The following is a 19,724-nucleotide window of genomic DNA, read 5'->3' on the forward strand; positions in this document are numbered from 1 at the left end:
GAAGAAGGCCAAGGAGTGGGGCTACGGAGGGGAAAAAGGGATCAGCCATGATTGAATAGCGGAGCAGACTGGATGGACCAAATAGGCTAATTCTGCTGCTATGTCTTATGATCTTGTATACTGTACATTTGCATATATTAGGAATTTGCTATGGGTTGGTGCCACATGCAACAAAATGACAATTTTCAACAAAAATACAGAATAATGAATAATATAAAATTAGAGTTAGAAGTACAGGTATGATATAAAATGTGCATAAATACCAGCATGTATTTATAATGTAAACAACTTTATAAAAGGTGGTTTAAAGTGTTTACAGTGCAATGCAATGACTGATGTAATAGGTAGTAGTGGGGGAGGGGTCTAACCAGAATGGTTGATCAGATTAACTGCCTGAGGGAAGGAACTTTTATGATGGCGTGAGGTTTTTGTTTTAATAGTCCAATAGTGCGTTCTAGAAAGGTGCTTTTGAAAAAAAAACTTTGCTGGGTGGGTAGTGTCCGCAATAATTTTTTCCTGTCTGCTTCTTTGTCCTGGACACGTACAAGTCCTGCAGTGGCAGTAGACTGCAGCCAATCACCTTTTCTACAGTTCTGACAGTTCACTGTGTTTTTTTGTGTATTGTGAGAGGATTTTGCAGCAAACCAGACCGTAATGGGAACCGAAATGAAGAGGCACAGAATGGGGCAGTTGGCACTCAAGCAGAGACAGCTTGTAGGGAGTTTGTGTGGAAGGATAGGTAGATGATAGAGCAAAAATGCACTCAACCAGATGGTGTGAGATGTGTCTATTTTAATGCAAGGAGTATCATAAGCAAGGTGGATGAACTTAGAGCATGGATCAATTCGTGGAATTATGATGTTGTGGACATTACAGAGGTTTGGATGTCTCAGGAGCAGGAATGGCTACTGAGTGTGTCGGGCTTTAGATGTTTTAAATAGGACAGGGAGGGGGGCAAAAAAGGTGGAGGAGTGACATTGCTAATCAGAGATAGTGTCATGGCTGCAGAAAAGGAGGAAGTCATGGAGGGATTGTTTACTGAGTCATTGTGGGTGGAAGTCAGAAAAAGAAAGGGGGCAATAACTCTACTGGGTGTTTTTATTGACCCCCCCCCCAAAAGTAACAAAGACATCGAGGAGCAGATAGGGAGGCAGATTCTGGAACGGTGCAATAATAATAGGGTTGTTGTGATGGGTGATTTTTAACTTTCCTAATATTGACTGGCATCTCCTTAGAACAGTTTATTAGGTGTGTTCAGGAAGGTTTCCTGATGCAATGTGTAGATAAGCCAACTGGAGGAGAGGCTATACTTGATTTGGTATAGGGAAATGAACCTGGTCAGGTGTCAGAGTATTTTGGAGGTAGTGATCACAACTTTGTCTCCTTCATCATAGTGCTGGAGAGGGATAGGAGCAGACAATTTGGGAAAACATTTAATAGGGACAGGGGGAAATATGATGCTATTGGGCATGAACTTGGGAGCATAAATTGGCAGCAGATGTACTTAGATGCATGGCAGAAATGTGAAAATGTTCAGGGAATATTTGCATGGCGTTCTGCATAGGCATGTTCCATTGAGGCAGGGAAAGGATGGTAGGGTAAAAGAACCATGGTGTACAAAGGATGTAGAAAATCTAACTAAGAAGAAAAGAAAAGCTTATGAAAGGTTCAAGAAACTAGGTACTGGTAGAGCTTTAGAAAATTACAAGGGTGCCAGGAAGGAGATCAAGAATAAAATTAGGAAAGCCAGAAGGGGACATGAAAAGGTCTTGGAGAGCAGGAGTAAGGAAAATCCCAAGGCATTCTACAAGTATGTGAAGCGCAAGAGGAGAAGCAATATGAGAATAGGACCAATCAGGAACAATAGTGGAAACATGTGCATGGAACCGGAGGATGTAGCAGAGGTATTTAATGAATACTTTGCTTCAGTGTTCACCAGTGAAAAGGCCTTGGCAATTACGTGGATGACTTACAGTGAACTGAAATGGTTGAGTCTATAGAGATTAAGAAAGAGGATGTGCTGGAGCTTTTGAAAGGTATTAAGTTAAATAAGTTGCTGGGACCAGATGAAATGTACCCCAGGCTACTGTGGGAAGTAAGGGAGGAGACTGCTGAGCCTCTGGTGGTGATCTTTTTATCATCAATATTGACAGAAGTACCAGAGGATTGGAAGGTTGTAAGCGTTGTTCCCTTGTTCAAGAAAGGAAGCAGAGATAACCCAGGAAGTTATAGACCAGTGAGTCTTACTTCAGTGGGGGGGCAAGTTGTTGAAGATCTTGAGGCAGGATTTATGAGTATTTGGAGAGACATATAAGGTTCGTCCATCATCATCGATGAAGACCTCGACACCATTAGTACTTTTTACGAGGTCGAGATGCTAGCTCGACACTCAACCTGCCACGGATGGAAAGCATGCCCGGGAACAGCTCGACTGGATTTGGACTTCGGAACCTTTGCTCCCGGAGTCTGGCACTGATGTCACTGCGCCACCAGCCGGCTGAATGGTGTCGAGACCAGTGCTTGATTTGGATTTAAGTGAGGGAGAGATGCGCAGCGTCAGCCTCACTCTCTCTTCCCAATTCCCATCTGGATCCAGTGGCAAGACAAGAGTTGAGATGGCTGGAGATGGGACTAGGGGCAGTGGATGACCAGGATGTCTTCTGTGTCTTGTCCTGCTCTATGTGTTCCATGACGCTTGCAGAGACCGCCTTCTTGACCGTTGGACCTTCCATTGGTTTCGTCCGCTCAATCCGCCGGAGTCTGCCTTCACACACTGGATCCCTATCTCACCGAGGGTTTGCCCGGGGTGTGGCCACTGTCACATGGAAGCAGCTACGGGGAGCCACAGGTGAGAGCTGAGTTCCAGGTGGGGACCAAAGATGGACTAACCGCCTTGAAAAGGACGCGACATGTCCCCCACCAGAGGTGCTACCCCTCCCTGACACCTCAAAAACCAGGTGGAGAGACATAATCTGATTAGGCATCTGAACATGGCTTTATCAAGAGCAGATCATGCCTTATGAACTTGATTGAATTATTTGTGGATGTAGCAAAACATATTGATAAAGGTAGAGCAGTGGATCTATTGTATATGGATTTCAGTAAGGCATTTGAGAAGGTTCCCCATGCAAGGCTCATTCAGAAAGTAATGAGGCATGGGATCCAAGGAGACCTTGCTTTGTGGATCCAGAATTGGCTTGCCCACAGAAGGCAAAGAGTGGTTGTAGATGGTTCATATTCTGCATGGAGGATGGGGACCAGTGGTGTTCTGCAGGGATCTGTTCTGGGACCTCTTCTCTTTGTGATTTTTATAAATGACCTTTATGAGGAAGTTGAAAGTCAGCCCAACAATGTTGACCGAAAGGCCTGTAATGTGCAGTGGATTTCTATGTTTCTATGTAATGGCTGATGTGAGAATGCTCTCTATGACGATATATTCTGGAGCATATCAATATTAAGAAGGAAGTGGTGTTTGAAGTCTTGAAAGGTGTAATGATGAACAAGTCCCCAGGGCTGGATGAGATCTATCTCAGAATACTAAGCACACCCCTCACCACCATCTAGGACATCTTTAGAAGTTGATGCCTCAAGAAAGTGGCATCCATCATGAAGGACGTTCACCATCTGGGACAGGCCTTCTTCTCATTACTACCGACAGGGAGGATCTACTGAGCCTGAAGACACTCACTAAACAATTTAGGCACAGCTATCAGATTTCTGAAGGGACTATGAACTCATGAAGACTTCCTCACTATTTTGGTCTCTTTTTGTATGATTTGTGTATTTTTATTGAAATTTATAGTATTTTAATGTATTGCTGCTGCTGCAAATGAACAAATTTTATGGCATTTGCCGGTGGTAATAAACCTGATTCTAATTCAGAGTCTGGGATTTCTGAATTTTCATCAGCCACAGTCAGAATTCTGATAGAATGGAGATAGCTAATGTTGTTCCTTTATTTAAGTAGGGTAGCAGTGTTGGTGGGGGGGAGGGGTGGAGATTATGTCCCTACTAAAGGAGGTGTAAGGTGCTCCTTCCTTTCTGCTAACCTGTAGGTCACCCTCGGGCAAGGTGTAGCACCTGCTTAGTCTCCTGATCAGTGTCACGTGAAGCCATGGGAGCAGGCGGTGGATGGTTGTATGAGCAGCTGGTGAACACCACAAGTCCTGGTTGTGTGACCATTGATGCCAGGCTGACAAACTCTGAAGAGTATTGATGATAGCTGGCATCACCCATCTTGTAAAGGCACTGCTCAGATGAAGGCAATGGCAAACCACTTCTGTAGGAAAATTTGTCAAGAACAATCGTGGTCATGGTTAAGACCAAGGATTGCTCAAGTCAATACAAACACAGCATGTAGTGATGATGAGCAGTGATAAGCCAGGTAACTATAGAGCAGGTAGTCTTATGTTAATGATAGGGAAATTAATGAAAGTCCTGGGGCTCAGGATTCATGTACATTTGGAAAGGCAAGGACTGATTAGGGACAGTCAGCATGGTTCTTCTGAGGAAAGTCCTGACACATTAACTTAATTGAGATTTTAAGGAGGAAACAAAGGAGACTTATAAAGGTAGGGTGGTAGATATTGTTTACATGGACTTCAGTACATCATTTGATAAGATGGGCTGGTCCAGAAAGTTAAGGCACATGAGAACCAAGGGGAGCTGGCTAACTGGATCCAAAATAGTAAGATAGTATGTTTCTTAGACAGTAGTGGTGGAAGGATGTCTTTGCGATTAGAAGGCTGTGACCATTCACGTACACAGGATCAGTGCTGGCATCTTAGATGTTTGATATATATTAACGACTTGGACGTGAATGCTGGGGGACGGTAAATTTATGGAAGACACAAAAATTGGTAGTGTTACATGTTGGCTTGGGGTGTAGAATTGTTATTTTTCTTGTAGTTTAACTTTCTTGTGTGTGTTTGTATTTTTATATAATCACCTACACACATCTAATGAGGTTATCAGTGGTTACAGTTGCCTCGTATTTTTTCTGGAAACCTTGCATTCAGTGGCAAGTGTCATGTTACTTGAATCTGACTATCTTGTTGGGTAACTGTCATCAATAGAGTTTGCTGTAATCAGTAGTCTGGTATAAGAAGACCATACTACATTCAGTCTGCCTTATTTCCTTTATCTCTCATCGGGCTTCTCTTTCCTCTCTTGTAACACTTAATAAAATGACGGTAAGCAACGAGTTTTACGCCTCATCCTTGACTTCTGAAGAGCCTTGGATTGCAAAAGGATTAGGATCCAACATGGAATCTGAAGAAGGTGGTTTAAGGCTACAAGAGGATATGGATCAGTTGGAAAGTTGGGTGGAGAATTGACAGATGGAACAATCCCAGGAAGTGTAAGGTGATGCATTTTGGAAAGTCAGATAAGGATAGGAAATATTCAGTAAATGTTAGAACATTAAGGGATGTTGGTGAACAGAGACCAAATCCATCGTTTCATGAAAGTAGCAACACAGGTTGATAAGGTGATGAAGATGACACGCTTACCTTCATAAGTGTAGAAAAAGAATATTTGAGTTTGTGTGTTATAATGAAACTTTGCCGAGTTCTGGTCACCACACTGTAGGGAATATGAGACTGCGCCAGAGAGAATACAGAGCAGATTCTTCAAGGTGTTGCCTGGATTCGAGGATTTATGGGAAGAGTTTGGATAGTCTACACTTCTTTTTCCTGGAGTGATGGAGACTGAAGAGTGACTGATCGAAATATATAAGACTATGAGAGGCATAGATATGGTCGATAATCAGGATATTCTTCTACGGTAGCAGTATCAAAACCGAGAGTGAAGATGTGTACAGCGTAATGATAGAGGTTTAAAAGGGACTTGAGAGGAAAGTTTATTTACAGTGACTAATATCTGTAACTCCCTGCCAGAGGATGTGGTAGAGTCAGATGCAAACATGACATTTAAGGGAAATTTAGATAGATAGCTTAATAGGCAACACATCAAAGGACACAGTCCCAGTGAAGGAAAATGGGATTTGTGTAAATGAGCACAATGTTGGCGTGGACATGGTAGACCTAAGGACCTGCTTCTGTGCTGTATGACTCAATGACTTTATGACATTTCCTCCTTCTCCGGCTTCAGATCAGTGAATAACTTGTGGTCTGGCTCTGGTTATTTATGTACACACACAGTGCTTCAAGGGAGGACTTACCAAAGCCCACTCAATCTCATGCAACGGCCAGCGTACTGGTTGTCTTCCCAGTTGTTGACTATGCTTAAGTACTTTATGTTTTATGAACCAGCACACCCAGATTGTTGTTCTCTGCAACAACATTTTCACTTTTAAATAAATTATTCTTTTATTTCTGTTTCACCAACCAAAGAAAAACCTTACATTTTTTCTGTGTGTCCTTTCTGTCACATCCTTATTCAATTCCAAAGTTTAAAGTAAATTTATTATCAAAGTATGTAAATGTCACTATATACTATCCTGAGATTCATTTTCTTTCAAGCATTCACAGTAGAACAATGAAATGCAAAAGAATCACTGAAGTATTGCACACAAAGACTGACAGGCGACCAATGTGTAAAAAAAGACAAATTATGCAAATATTAAAAAAGCAAACAATACTAACAGTGATAATTGATAAATAATATTGAAAAAATGATTCGTAGAGTCCTTGAAAGTCAGTGTGTAGGTTGTGGAACTAGTTCAGAATTGTGGTAAGTGAAGGTGTTTGAAGAGTAATAACTGTTCCTGAACTTGGTGGTGTGGGACCTAAGACTCCTGTCCCTCCTTCCCGATGGCAGCAGTGAGAAGAGAGTATGGCCTAGGTGGTGGGTGGGGGCGGGTGGGGGGGGCTTGATGATAGATACAGCTTTCTATTCAGTGTGTGTTCTTTGCCAACTCTTTGTATTCTTCCACACAGTTCACTTAGCCACTTGCCTTTGTAACTTATTCCCATTCTTTAGGGACATCTATTCCCATTTTTGGCTCCTGCCAATCAGACAATGCTCTATCGATGCTAGTATCTTTTCTGTAATACCCTGGGCTCTCACCTTGTTTAGCAGCCTCATGTGCGGCACCTTGTCAAAGGCCTTCTGAAAGTGCAAGAAGATATCATCCACTGACTCTCCATTGTCTATCGGTTCTCCTTTGTCTATCCTACTTGCTATATCTTCACGTAATTCCAACAGATCTGGCAGGCAAGATTTAGGAAACTATACTGTCTACGGCCTATTTTATCATGTACCTTCAAGTACCTCAAAACCACATCCTTAACAATTGACTCCAACATCTTCCCAACCAATGAGGTCAGTAATAACTGGTCTATAATTTCCTTTCTTCTGCCTCCCTCCCTTCCTGAAGAGTTGATGATATTTGCAGTTTTCTAATCCTCTGGAACCATGCCAGAATATACTGATTGTTGAAAGATCATTACTATGCCTCCACAATCTCTTCAGCTACCTCTTTTAGAACCCTGGAATGTAGTTCATCTACCAGGCTACCTTCAGATCTTTCAGTTTCCCGAGCACCATCTCCCTAGTAATAGATTAGATTAGATTCAACTTTATTGTCATTGTGCCGAGTACAGATACAAAGCCAATGAAGTGCAGTTAGCATCTAACCAGAAATGCAAAGAAGTGTTATTTACAAAATAATTGTGAATAGAAAGTAAGCACTACAGCACACAAATATTAAAGTACAGAGACAGTACAATATGGGTGCAATACTTCTTAGCGCTGTGATGTGAGGTTTAGCAGGGTCACAGCCTCAGGGAAAAAGCTCTTCCTGTGCCTGCTGGTGCAGGAACGGAGGCTTCTGTAGTGCCTACCAGATGGGAGGAGAGTAAAAAGTCCATGGTTAGGGTGAGATGCATCCCTGATAATGCTTTTCGCCCTGCCCAGGCAGCGTTTATGGCAGATATTCTCAATGGTGGGCAATTGGGTGCCGATAATCCGCTGGGCAGTTTTCACCACACGTTGGAGTGCTTTGTGATCCGATATGGGACAATTACCATACCACACTGAGATGCAGTTGGTGAGTATGTTCTCAATGGTACAGTGGTAAAAGTCTGTCAGTATCCTGGGACAGAGGTGAGCTTTCTTCATGCTCCGCAGGAAATAAAGGCGCTGTTGCACCTTTTTGATCAGGATGGAGGAGTTCAGGGACCAGGTGAGATCCTCGGAAATGTGGACACTAAGGAATTCAAAGCTTGATACACGCTCCACTACAGCTCCGTTGATGTAGATGGGGATGTGAGTGTGGCTCCTAGCATGCCTGAAGTCCACAATGATCTCTTTGGTCTTCTGGGTGTTAAGGACCAGGTTGTTGTTGGTGCACCACACGGCCAGGTGCTGGACCTCATCCATGTAGGCTGTCTCGTCATCCCCTCTGATCAGGCCAACCCCCATGGTGTCATCTGCGAACTTGATTATGGAGTTAGAACCATGTACAGGAACACAGTCAAGGGTGAAAAGGGAGTACAGAAGAGGGCTCAGCACACAGCCTTGAGGCACGCCGATGTTCAGGGTGAGAGTGGAGGAGGAGAGGTTGTCTAACTTAACTGATTGGGGTCTGTTAGTCAGAAAGTCCAAGGTCCAATTGCAGAGGGATGAGCTGATACCAAGCTGGCGAAGTTTGGCGATCAGCTTGGAGGAGATCACAGTATTGAATGCCGAACTAAAGTCAATGCAACTGTACTCGCTTCTGCCCCTTGACACTCTCAAACTTCCAGCACACTGCTAGTGTCTTCCACAGAGAATACTGATGCAAAATACTTATGCAGTTTGTCTGCCATTAGTCTCTCTAGCATTATTTTCCAGCAGTCCAATATCTACTGTCACCTCTCTTTTACTCTTCACGTATCTGAAAAAACTTGTGGTATTATTTTTGATATTATTGGCTAGCTTACTTTCATTTCATTTCTCCCCCTTATGGTTATTTTCAGTTGCCTTTGTTTGAATTTTTTGAAAAATCCCAATCACACTAGTTTTTGCTCTATCATATGTCCTCTCTTCTGCTTTTCTTCTTCTCAGTCACAGTGGCTTCATTCTGTGTTTCTGCATTCTGAATACTTCCTTCCTCTTCCTATCCTATGCCTTCCAAATTGCTCCCAGAAACTCCAGCCATTGTTGCTCTGCCATCATCCCTGCTCATGTCCACTTCCAATGAACTTTGGCCAGTTCCTCTCTCTTGCCTCTTTAATTCCAGTTACTCCGCTATAATACTGGTACATTGACTTTAGCTTCTCCCTCTCAAATTGCAGGGTGAATTCTATCATATTACAATCACTGTTTCCCCAAGGGTCCCTTTACCTTAAGCTCCCTAATTATATCTGGTTCATTACACAACAGCTAATCCAAAATCTAATCCCCTAGTAGAATCAACTACAAGCTACTCCAAAAAGTCATCTCAGAGGCATTCCACAAATTCTCTCTCTTGGGATCCAGCATCAACTTGATCTTCCCAATCTATCTGCATATTGGAATCCCCCATGGCTAATGTAACATTTACGTTTTGAAATGCTTTTTCTATCTTCCACTGTAATTTGTAGACCACATTCTGGCTACAGTTCGAATGCCTGTAAATAACTCCCATCAGGAAATTCTTACCCTTGGAATTCTTACCCTTGAAGGATTCTACATCTTCTGATCCTATGTCTCCTCTTTCTAAAGATTTAAAACATTGTTTTTACCGACAGAGATACTCCTCCTCCTCCTCTGCCTACCTGCCTGTCCTTTTGATAGATCGTATATCCTTGGATATTAAGTTCCTAACTACAATCATCTTTCAGCCATGACTCCGTGATACCCACAACGTTGTACCTGCCAATCTCTAACTGTACAACAAGATCATCTAATTTATTTCATTTACTGTGTGCTTTCAAATATAACACCTTCAGTCCTGTATCTGTCACCATTTTACACTGCAACCCATCTCCATGATTGCAATTTTGTCCTATCACCTGCCTGTCCTTCCTGACAGACGCACTGTACACTACTTCTGCTTGTAAACAAACATCCCCATTATCAGCCCTATCAGTCCAGTTCCCACTCCCTGCCAAATTAGTTTAAGCCCTCCCCAATAGCTCTAGCAAACCTGCCCAGAAAGATATTGGTGCCCCTCAGGATCAAATGTAGCCCATTCCATTAGTACAGGCCATATCTTTCTCAGAAGAGATCCCACTGAAACCCTGCCCCCTGCACCAGTTTCTCAGCCAAGCATTCATCAGCAAAATAAGCCTATTCTTGCACTCACTGGTGGCACAGGCAGCATTTCAGAGATTGCTACCCTGGAGGTGTTGCTTTTCAGCTTTCTATCTAGCTCTCTAAATTCTCTCTTTAGGTCCTCCTCTCTTTTCTTTCCTTTGTCATTGGCACCAATATGCTCACCCTCTCCTTTTAGAATATCATGGACATGGTCCAAGACGTCGCTGACCCTGGCACGTTGGAGGCAGCATTTCATTTGAGTCTATTGCATCCACAGACTCTCCTATCACCATTGTATTTCTCCTCTGGTCCCTTCCCTTCTAAGCTATTGCACCAGACTGAGTGCCAGAGACCCGGTCACTGCTGCTCCCCCTGGTAGATTGTCCTCCCCCAACAATATCCAAAGCAGTACACTTGCTATTGAGGGGAATGGCAATAGGGGTACTCCGTAGTGGCTGCACATTTCCCTTCCCTCTCTTGAAAGTCACCCGTTTACCTGCCTCCAGCGATCCAGAGGTGACTACTTCCCTGTAGCTCCTGTCTATCATCTCCTCAGTTTCTCTTATGAGCCAAAGGTCATCGAGTCACAGCTCCAGTTCTTTAGCATGCTCTTCGAGGAGCTGCAGCCTGGTGCACCTGGTGCAGATGTGGTTATCCAGGAGGCTGGAGGTCTCCCAGAACTCCCACATCTCACACAAAGAACAAAACTCAGCCCCTGGAGACATTCTTTCTGCCCTAACTGTACACTCACAGATGAAGAATGAGCAAGAAAAGGCTTACCAAATACTTGTGTCGCCCACACCTGTTATCGCCCCAGCCATTATGCTCTCAGTTACTGTAAACAACTCACACTTTCTTGAATTTAGAGTAGTAAGTTCAGAAAATCAGTATGATACTAAAATTTTAAAAAAAATGCCAGGTCACATCAGATTGAAATTAGTAAGCTTATTTTTCACCTTTTGCTAACAGTAGCACAGAACTTTCTGAGACGTCCTTTCCACTTCATCACCTACTGTCCTGCCTGCTCCTGAGCACCTTGTGTTCTGATTTCTATGTTTCTGCCCCTATTTAGAACAGGTGGTAGGTGAAACCCAGTGTGAGATACCCCTGGAAGGATTGCTGAGGTGCTACAGAACATCTGCCCTTCTTCCTGTTGACACTACTTTTGTGGTGATATGGATTTCTTTGATGTCTTGCAATACTTTTTGTTTTGTGTATTGACAAAGGGTCTTGGATGTGAACATTTAGGTCTGTTTCTCTTTCCATAGACGTGGCCTGACCTGAGTATTTCCAGCATTTTTAAAAAAATTTTGATCTCCAGCATCTGCAGTTACTTCAATTTTATTCATATCCTGATCAGGTAGGTGACCTGTCCTAAATGTGCAGATGACACCAAGATTGGCCAGAAAGTAAGCTGTGAAGAGGACATCTGGAGGCTACGAAATGGTAGAGATAGTTCAAAGAAGACACAAGATACCACAGATGCTGGAATCCGGAGTAACACACGAGACTATGGAGGAACTCAGCAGGTCAGGCAGCATCTATGGAGGGAAATGGACAGCTGACGTTTCTGGTTGAGAGCCTTCAATTGATAACTAGAATAAAGAGATGGAGAGAAGGGGTCGAGCAAGAGCTGGCAAGTGATTAGCAGATAAGGCACTTCAAAGATCTGGTAAATGGAATACAATAGAGAAAGTGCCATTTGAACTTGTCCTGATGAAGGGTCCCGGCCCAAAATGTCAACTGATTATTCCTTTCCACAGAGGCTGCCTGACTTGTGGAGATCCTCCAGCATTTTGTACATGTTACTTTGGATTTCTAGCATCTGCAGGATCTCTTATATTTAATGTGGGGAAAATGTGAAATTGTCCATTTTTGTAGGAAAAAAACTAATGACGAACATTAAAACAGAAAGTGCTGGAACACTCAATGAGTCAGACAACATCTGTGAAAAGAAAGTGTTAACATTTCCAGTAGAAGTTCTGGGCATGTTTGTCTGAATGGCTATTGCAGATCGCTGAGCTTTGAGATACAAGGGGGAATCTCATTGACCGGGTGAACAAGTTGCAAAAGCCATCTTGTAGATAAAGCAATTAATGAGGAGGGTAACAGGATGTTATTGATTATTGAAGGGGAAATTGAGTGCAAAGGTAGGGAGGCTATGCTTTACTTACAAAAGGCATTGGTGAGCCCACATCTGAAGCCTTGTATTCAGTATTGGTTTCATAGGTAATGCATTGGAAACACTCAGCTAATCATGTGGTAGCAACTCAATGCATAAAAGCATGCAGACTTGTTGTTTAGACCAAACATCAAAATGGGGAAGAAATGTGATCAACATGACTTTGACAATTGATGCCGGATGAGGGGCGGGGTGGACTGAGTATCTCAGAAGCTGTTGACCTCCTGGGATTTTTCACCCACAACAATCCCTAGAGTTTATAGAGAAAGGTTTGAAAAACAAAGCAATCCAAAACGGAGCGGTTCTTTGGGTGAAAACACCTTGCTGATGCGAGAGATCAGAGATGAATAGCAAGGAAACTGACAGGAAGACAACAGTAGCTCAAATAAACATGTGTTACAACAGTGGCGTGCAGAAGAGCATTTCTTAATGCACAGTTCGTCGAACCTTGATGTGGATAGGTTGCAGAAACAGGAGACAATGAACGTACACTTAGGAAGTACCTATTAAAGTTTCTCCTGAGTGTAGTTCTGAAAAATTTGACTAGGCTGTGATCAGGAACGAATGTGCAAAGTTTGGACAGGCCAGGCTTATATTCACTGGAGTTGATAAAATTCTGAGGTGTTTTGACAGTGGATAAAGAGAGGATGCTTATTCTTGCAGGAGAAGCTGGAACTGGAGGCCACATTTTAAAAATAATTTCAAATTTAAAAAACTGCAGATATTTGATTTCGGAAGTTAAAAGCAAAATGCTGGAAATGCTCAGTGGGTTAGTCGAGAGACAGATTTTCAGGTCAGAGACTCCTTGTTAGGACTTTGTCAAAAGCAAGGGAGGCGCCCATTTTGATGACGAGGTGATTTTTTTTCTCTCTGCTCATGAATCACTGGAACTCTTGTAGGGCAGTGGAGGCAGCATGATCGCGTAGTAGTTTGTGTATTGCATTGCAGCGCAAGCAATCACCGATCAGAGTTCAATTCCCACCACTGCCTGCAAGGAGCTTGCATGTTCTCGCTGTGACTGACTGGGTTTCCAGTGGATGCTCTGGCTTCCTGTTGCATCCCAAAGATGTACAGTGAGCTGTGTTGGTGACCCTTGCGGGCTGCCCAGCACGATCCTTGTTGATTTGAGCTGACACAGATGACACATTTTACTGTATGCTTATAAGCACCTGTGATAATTAAAGCCGACCTTTAATCTCTAAAACAGAACGCTGGAGTAAGATCAGAGGACATTAGCTTAAGGTGAGAAGTAAGCTTTAGAGGGGATACAATGAAGAAATCTGTGTTTCATTCGGGGTGCTCTTAATGTAGAATATACTGGTAAAAAGGTGGTTAAGGCAGTAACTCTCATAATATTGGAGGAGCATCCTGACAAGTATTTGATTTGTCAAGGCATTATAAGCCATGGACTAAGTGTGGTAAATGGGATTAACCATACTCACTCCATAGGCTATAATGCCTTAGCGATTCAGACACCTCATAATGGCTGGCAGTAAGTCAGAAGAGCATGTTTTTTTGTCCTGCATGGCTCTGTGACTCTAATATTTTTACTGGAAAGGGAGATGGTTGTTGATCTTTGAGGAGAAAGATTATTGGGGGTAGGAAGGAATTTGGTGTTGAAATTACAATCAGAACAGCCGTGAGCTAACTAATTGATGTAGCAAACTCTTTGTCACAATCACCGACTCGTCTGCGCGGCAGATTTGGCAATTTGTGCTCGTGAATATGCATGTGACAGCTAATTATTATTTCATTTTGGTAGTATTTAACTCCCTTCTTTCAATCGTAGCACTTACCGAGACTTGAGCAAAGCACAGCAATGTTGCGCTGCCTGCTTGCATTCGGCCTTGCCAGAGAAAGCGGACTGTCAAGTCGACTGATGCTGAAGACTAACAGTATTCATTTTATATTTAGATATTCCTTTCAGCCGCGATGTTGGCATCTAGTTTTCCATTTGAGAGCTTTCGTTAATGGCTCTGCTTGGCCTAGCATTTATTGTTTTCTTTTCTTTTAAAACACCCTTGGTCTTAATTTTTATGTTTAAATGTAAAACTCCGCTTGATATACAGACAATGCTTTACACATTCCTGCGCTCTACATTGCTCTCTCTGGGATTCCCCTATCTATTCATTCCTTCCCACTGATCTCTCTCAGCACTTATCTGTCCTGAGCAAGGAGGACTTCTCAGTGGCCAGTCATTTTAATTCCACTCTCTATTCCCATTCCAACAGGTCAGTCTATGACCTCCTCTATTGCCATAATGAGGGCACTAGCAGGTTGAAAGAGCAACACCTCATTCCATTTGAGTAGCCTCCAACCTGACAGTGTGACATTGATTTCTCTAACTTCCAGTAATTTCTTCCCCTTCCACCTCCCAATCCTCCTCTTCTCACCTGCCTATCATCTCCCTCTGGTGCCCCTTCACCTTTCTCCCATGGTCCACTCTCCTCTCCTATCAGAGTCCTTCTTCAGCCCTTTATCTTTTCTACCTATCACCTTCCAGCTTCTCACTTAATTCCCCACCCCCCACACCCAACCCGGTTTCATCTATCATATTCCAGCTTGTACTCCTTCCTCTCCTCCCCAACCTCCTTATTCTGGCTTCTTCCCCTTTCCTTTCCAGCCTTGATGTAGGGCCTCAGCCTGAAATGTTGACTCTTCATACCTCTCCATCGACGCAGCGTGATCTGCTGAGTTCCTCCAGCATTTTGTGTGTGTGTTACTCTGAATTTCCAGCATCTGCAGAATCTCTTGAGTTGATGCATTCCCATTCACTTTTTTTTAATACATTATTTTCAAAATTTTCAAAAAAAAACAAGGAGATCAACAAGAACATACCAGCTCAGACATGTATAAAAATGAAATAAGCAAAACAAAAGAAAGAGACATAACATTAGAGGGATACCTATGGTACAAAGTGCTCAAAAATACTAAACATTAAATCTCGTGAGGGCCGTGAGAAATCAGCTGGGAGGAAATTGCTCATCCACCCCTGGCCTCGTCCAGGTAGGAAAGAAATGGATCCCAGATAGCCAAAATTTTTTAAATTGAATTGGTTCTCAAGAATCTAAGTTTCTCCATCTGTATGACTGAGATCATGTCAGCCATCCATCTCCGAAAGGAAGGTGGAGAAGATGATTTCTATTCCCTCAAGATAAGTCTTTTGGCAACAATCATCCCCAGCATCAGAGACTGTTGTATGGCTGCAGGGAAACAAATAGTAGATTGCGAGCAGCCAAACACAGCGAGAACAGCTTCCAAGGGATAGGATCCCATTCACTTTTAACTGAGATTGGTTCAACACCCTCCACTCTACCCTCCTGGAAAAACCATACCTCAACACTTCCTTCTGCGGTTCACCAGCCAGTTCCTCCTGTACTTAACCATGACTCAGGAGCAGGACTGTCTGGGTTCATGCTCTGCACGCCCCTCGGGAGATCTGAACATGTACTGCAAACTGATACCTCTGCTACAGGAGTAAGTGAAGGGAATAGGTCATAGTTGGAGATACCGTCTTTTCACAGAGATGCTCAAGTTGGGCAATGTCTGTCTTTCAAGTGGATATTAAAGATATTAAGGCATTATGTTAAACAAGGGGCCATTTCCCCTAGTGCATTGGCTATTCCTCAAAAATCAACACTGAAACAAATGTATTTTATTGCAGTAATGAGGTCTGGCTGAATGTGAATTGTTTATCTACATTATATTAGTTATAGTTTACAGATGACACAAAGATTGGTGGAGTTGTTGATAGTGTGGAGAGTTGTTGTTGGGTGCAATGGGACATTGACAGGATGTCAATTCTGCCATTATCATGTACTCTGCCTTCAAATTTGACTGTTTCACGTGAAAGATGAATCATTTCACACTTTCCTGGGCTGACAAGTGGCTGGTGGAGTTCAGCCCAGAAAAGTGTGAAACGATTCATCTTTCACGTGAAACGGTCAAATCTGAAGGCAGAGTACAGGATTAATGGCAGAATTCTTTATAGTATGGAAGAACAGTGGGAGCATAGGGTTCAATCCATCGATCCCTCAGTTGATAGGGTTGTTAAGAAGGTGTGTGGCGTGTTGGCCTTCAATAGTCAGGTAACTGAGTTCAAGATCTGCAAAATAATGTTATAACTTTATAAAACCCTGATTAGGCTGCACACATATATTACGTTCATTTCAGGTGGCCTCATTATAGAAAGGATGTGGAAGCTTTAAGAGGGAGCAGAGCTGATTTACCAGGATGCTATCTGGATTCGAGGGCTCGTCTTATGAAGATAGGTTGTGTGAGCTTGGACTTTTCTCTTTGGAGTGAAGGAGGATGAGAGGAAACTTGATAAGAGGTGTACAAGATGATAGAGTGGATGGGAGGGGGGGGCAAGAGCCATTTTTCCAGGGCAGGAATGGCTAATACAAGGGGGTGGGGTGGAGGGAAGTATTAGTAATTGGAGGAACTTTCTTTACACAGAGGATTGTGGATGCATGGAACACCCTTCCAGGATTGGTGGTAGGAGCAGATACATTAGGGACATTTAAAAAAAAACTCTTAGATAGGCATAAGGATGATAGAAAAATAGAGGGTTATGTTAGAGGGAAGGCTAGATTAACTTTGGAGTAGGTTAAAAGTTTGGCACAACATTGAAGGAGCTGAACTGTGCTGTAACCTGCTAGGTTTTATGTACAGTTCATTGGAAAAGGATGTCCTAAGCCTCAACAGTCGTATATAAATGCCAATTCCTTCATTTCTTTTGAACTTGAGTTCCCAATTAAAGTTGGACTCAGTCTCTGTTGTTTGCTCCCAGCTGGACCCAAGGGTTCACAACCCTAATGATGGTAACTTCAGCCTGGACGAATGACCACAGCCTGGGTGTTGTCTCTGGGACGCAGTGCCTTATGGAGCCCAGACTTACCAAGCAGCAGCCCAGTATATGTCGGGTTTGTGGTCAGCCTGCAGAACATGTCTGGGGAGGGAGCAGAAACTCACCTGGAGGACAGCTGGTGACTTCCTGGTTGACGTAGATGAGAACCCATTGTCCGGTGAATTTGCGAAAAGGTGGTGGGTACGTTTTTAAGACATTGCAAATGTACCGGTCTGTGTCGGACACATTGAGGTCCCTGATGCTTATCGTCACATTGTTTGGGCTCAACCAAACCTGGCAGTGGAACTGATCTTTTGTCTTTGAGGGTTGCATTGTGTGGTTGGAGAAGAAAGCAGTGCAGACCTCTGTGCTTTTGTTCAGCACCCCTTTATACAGGACGACATGGAACTCTTCTCCAGTCTTGGTGCCACTAAGCCCACACAAAAGGCTAGCCTCTCCTTCAAGGCTGGCAGTCACAAAGCGGGGTCTGGACGAACTTCTGTGTGGTCCTAAAACAGAAACAGATCAAGTTTCATTATAAAGAACAATATTCACTGCCCCAAGATGTGGATGGCTGTGGCAAGACTCGCAATAATTGTCCATTGACAAGCTGAGATCTTGCAGAACTGATGCAGCCTGTGTGATGAAGGTGATCTGGTGACGTGAGGGTAATGGCAAAGAAATGGCAGTGAATTTCCAATGCAGCGTGGCTGGTAGCTTGAAGCTGATGACTCAAGAAAAAAGCATCTATTATCAAAGACCCCCCCCACCCGACCATCCAGGCCATGGTCTCTTCTTACTGATGCCATCTGGAAGGAGGTACAGGGGCATTAGGTCCCACACCACAAAGTTCAGGAACAATTATTACTCTAAACCATCAGGCTCTTGAACCAGAGTAAATAACTTCACTCTTCACCTCAACGCTGATCCGACTCCACAACCTATGGACTTACTATCAAGGACTCTACAGCACATATTCTCAATATTATGTATTTACTTTATTTATTATTTGTCCAGATTGTCTTCTTTTCCTCATTGTTTATTAGTCTTTGTTTGTGTATAGTTTTTCATTGATTCTGTATTTTTTTTGTTCTACTCTGAATTCCTGCAAGAAAATGAAACTCAGGGTAGTATATGGTGACATTTATGTACCTTGATAATAAATTTACTTTGAAACTTTGAACTTTTTGAACTTTGAAGCTGATCCCCTTCCTCTTGTGGTTGGTAAAAGTCATGTGTTTGGGGTTGCTGCCAAAGAGGCACACATCACATTGCGATCTGGAGTTGTGGTGTGAACTGATGTTCGAGCACTGATGGGTGCGGGTTAGACAAAATATAATGGTCTGTAGTAGAAATTATCCTGTGCTGAGTAGGGATTGAAACTGGGAATTTCAAACGACAGCGTTGAATCAGTTTGAGCAACAGAGTGCTGGAGGAATTTAATGGGTTAGGCAGCATCTGTGGAAGGAATTGGATGGTCAGAGTTTAGGATTGAGACTACTCATATGGATTATCCAGTTCCTTTCACAAATGTGGCCTGGCCCTCTGAGTTCCTCCAACGCTTTGCATGTTTGCTCCAGATTCCGGAATCTGCAGTCTCTTGTGTTTCCATTGACCAACAGAAGTAATCCAGATTAGGAAAGGAGCTTTTCAGGGAGGCCAGTGAGCGGAACTATGGATATAGGTAGGATCAAGGAACAAGGAAATGCAGTTCATCTCTAGCATTTATTGAAATCATGGCTGATTTGTAAACCAGCTTCATATCACTACTTCATATTGTATCTCGATTCAGGATTGATTATTGTCATTCTTTAGGTAAAGGGGAATGAAATGAGTGTTACTCCAGATCCAATGCAGCATCAGAAAAACACGATAAGCATAAAGAACACCATGAAAATAAACACAATAAATATAAAAGCAATCCTATAAAACACAATGTACAAGTAATTGTTCGAGTGTATATGAGTGTATATGTATACATAAGATTATCTTGTATATTATGTATACGTATTCTGATTGCATATGCCGGGGTATTTAAGAAATCTATCTTTAACAGACAGAAATTGACAATACCCAGTTCACTTTCTAACACCACCATTACAAGGAATGTGGTAGAATGAATAATCTCCACTCACTTGGTTGTGCAACTTCAACAACACTCAGTAAGTGTAACACCATCCATGACAACACCAACTGATTGGCACTTCCTCCATCACTCAAGACATCCATTGTCTGCCATCTACAAAATACCACAAGACCATAAGGCATAGGAGCAGAATTAGGCATTTCAGCCACTCGAGTCTGCTCTGTCAATCCACCTTGGTTGATTTATGACCCTCTGAATTGCCTTCTCCTCGTGACCTTTGATGCCCTTGTTCATCAACCTCTGCTTTAAATATACCCAATGATTTGGTCTTCACAGCCGCCTGTGCCAATGAATTCCATAGATACTCTGGCTGAAGAAATTTCTCCTCATCTCTGTTCTAAAGGGACATCCTTCTATTCTGAGGC

At 42.9% G+C, this 19,724-nt stretch overlaps 1 protein-coding gene across 1 annotated transcript in view; it reads right to left on the reverse strand.

The window, feature by feature from the left end:
* The window catches only part of LOC140199879 (T-cell-specific surface glycoprotein CD28-like), a 52,585-nt gene that overhangs the window by 19,344 nt on the left and 13,517 nt on the right, over nucleotides 1-19,724 (reverse strand). The window contains exon 2 of the mRNA XM_072262387.1: nucleotides 17,339-17,722. Within this exon, the coding sequence (XP_072118488.1) occupies nucleotides 17,339-17,722 (384 nt within the window). The remainder of the gene's footprint in view (nucleotides 1-17,338; nucleotides 17,723-19,724) is intronic.

The sequence above is a fragment of the Mobula birostris genome, chromosome 6 (assembly GCF_030028105.1).
Source record: "Mobula birostris isolate sMobBir1 chromosome 6, sMobBir1.hap1, whole genome shotgun sequence".
Taxonomy (NCBI): domain Eukaryota; kingdom Metazoa; phylum Chordata; class Chondrichthyes; order Myliobatiformes; family Myliobatidae; genus Mobula; species Mobula birostris.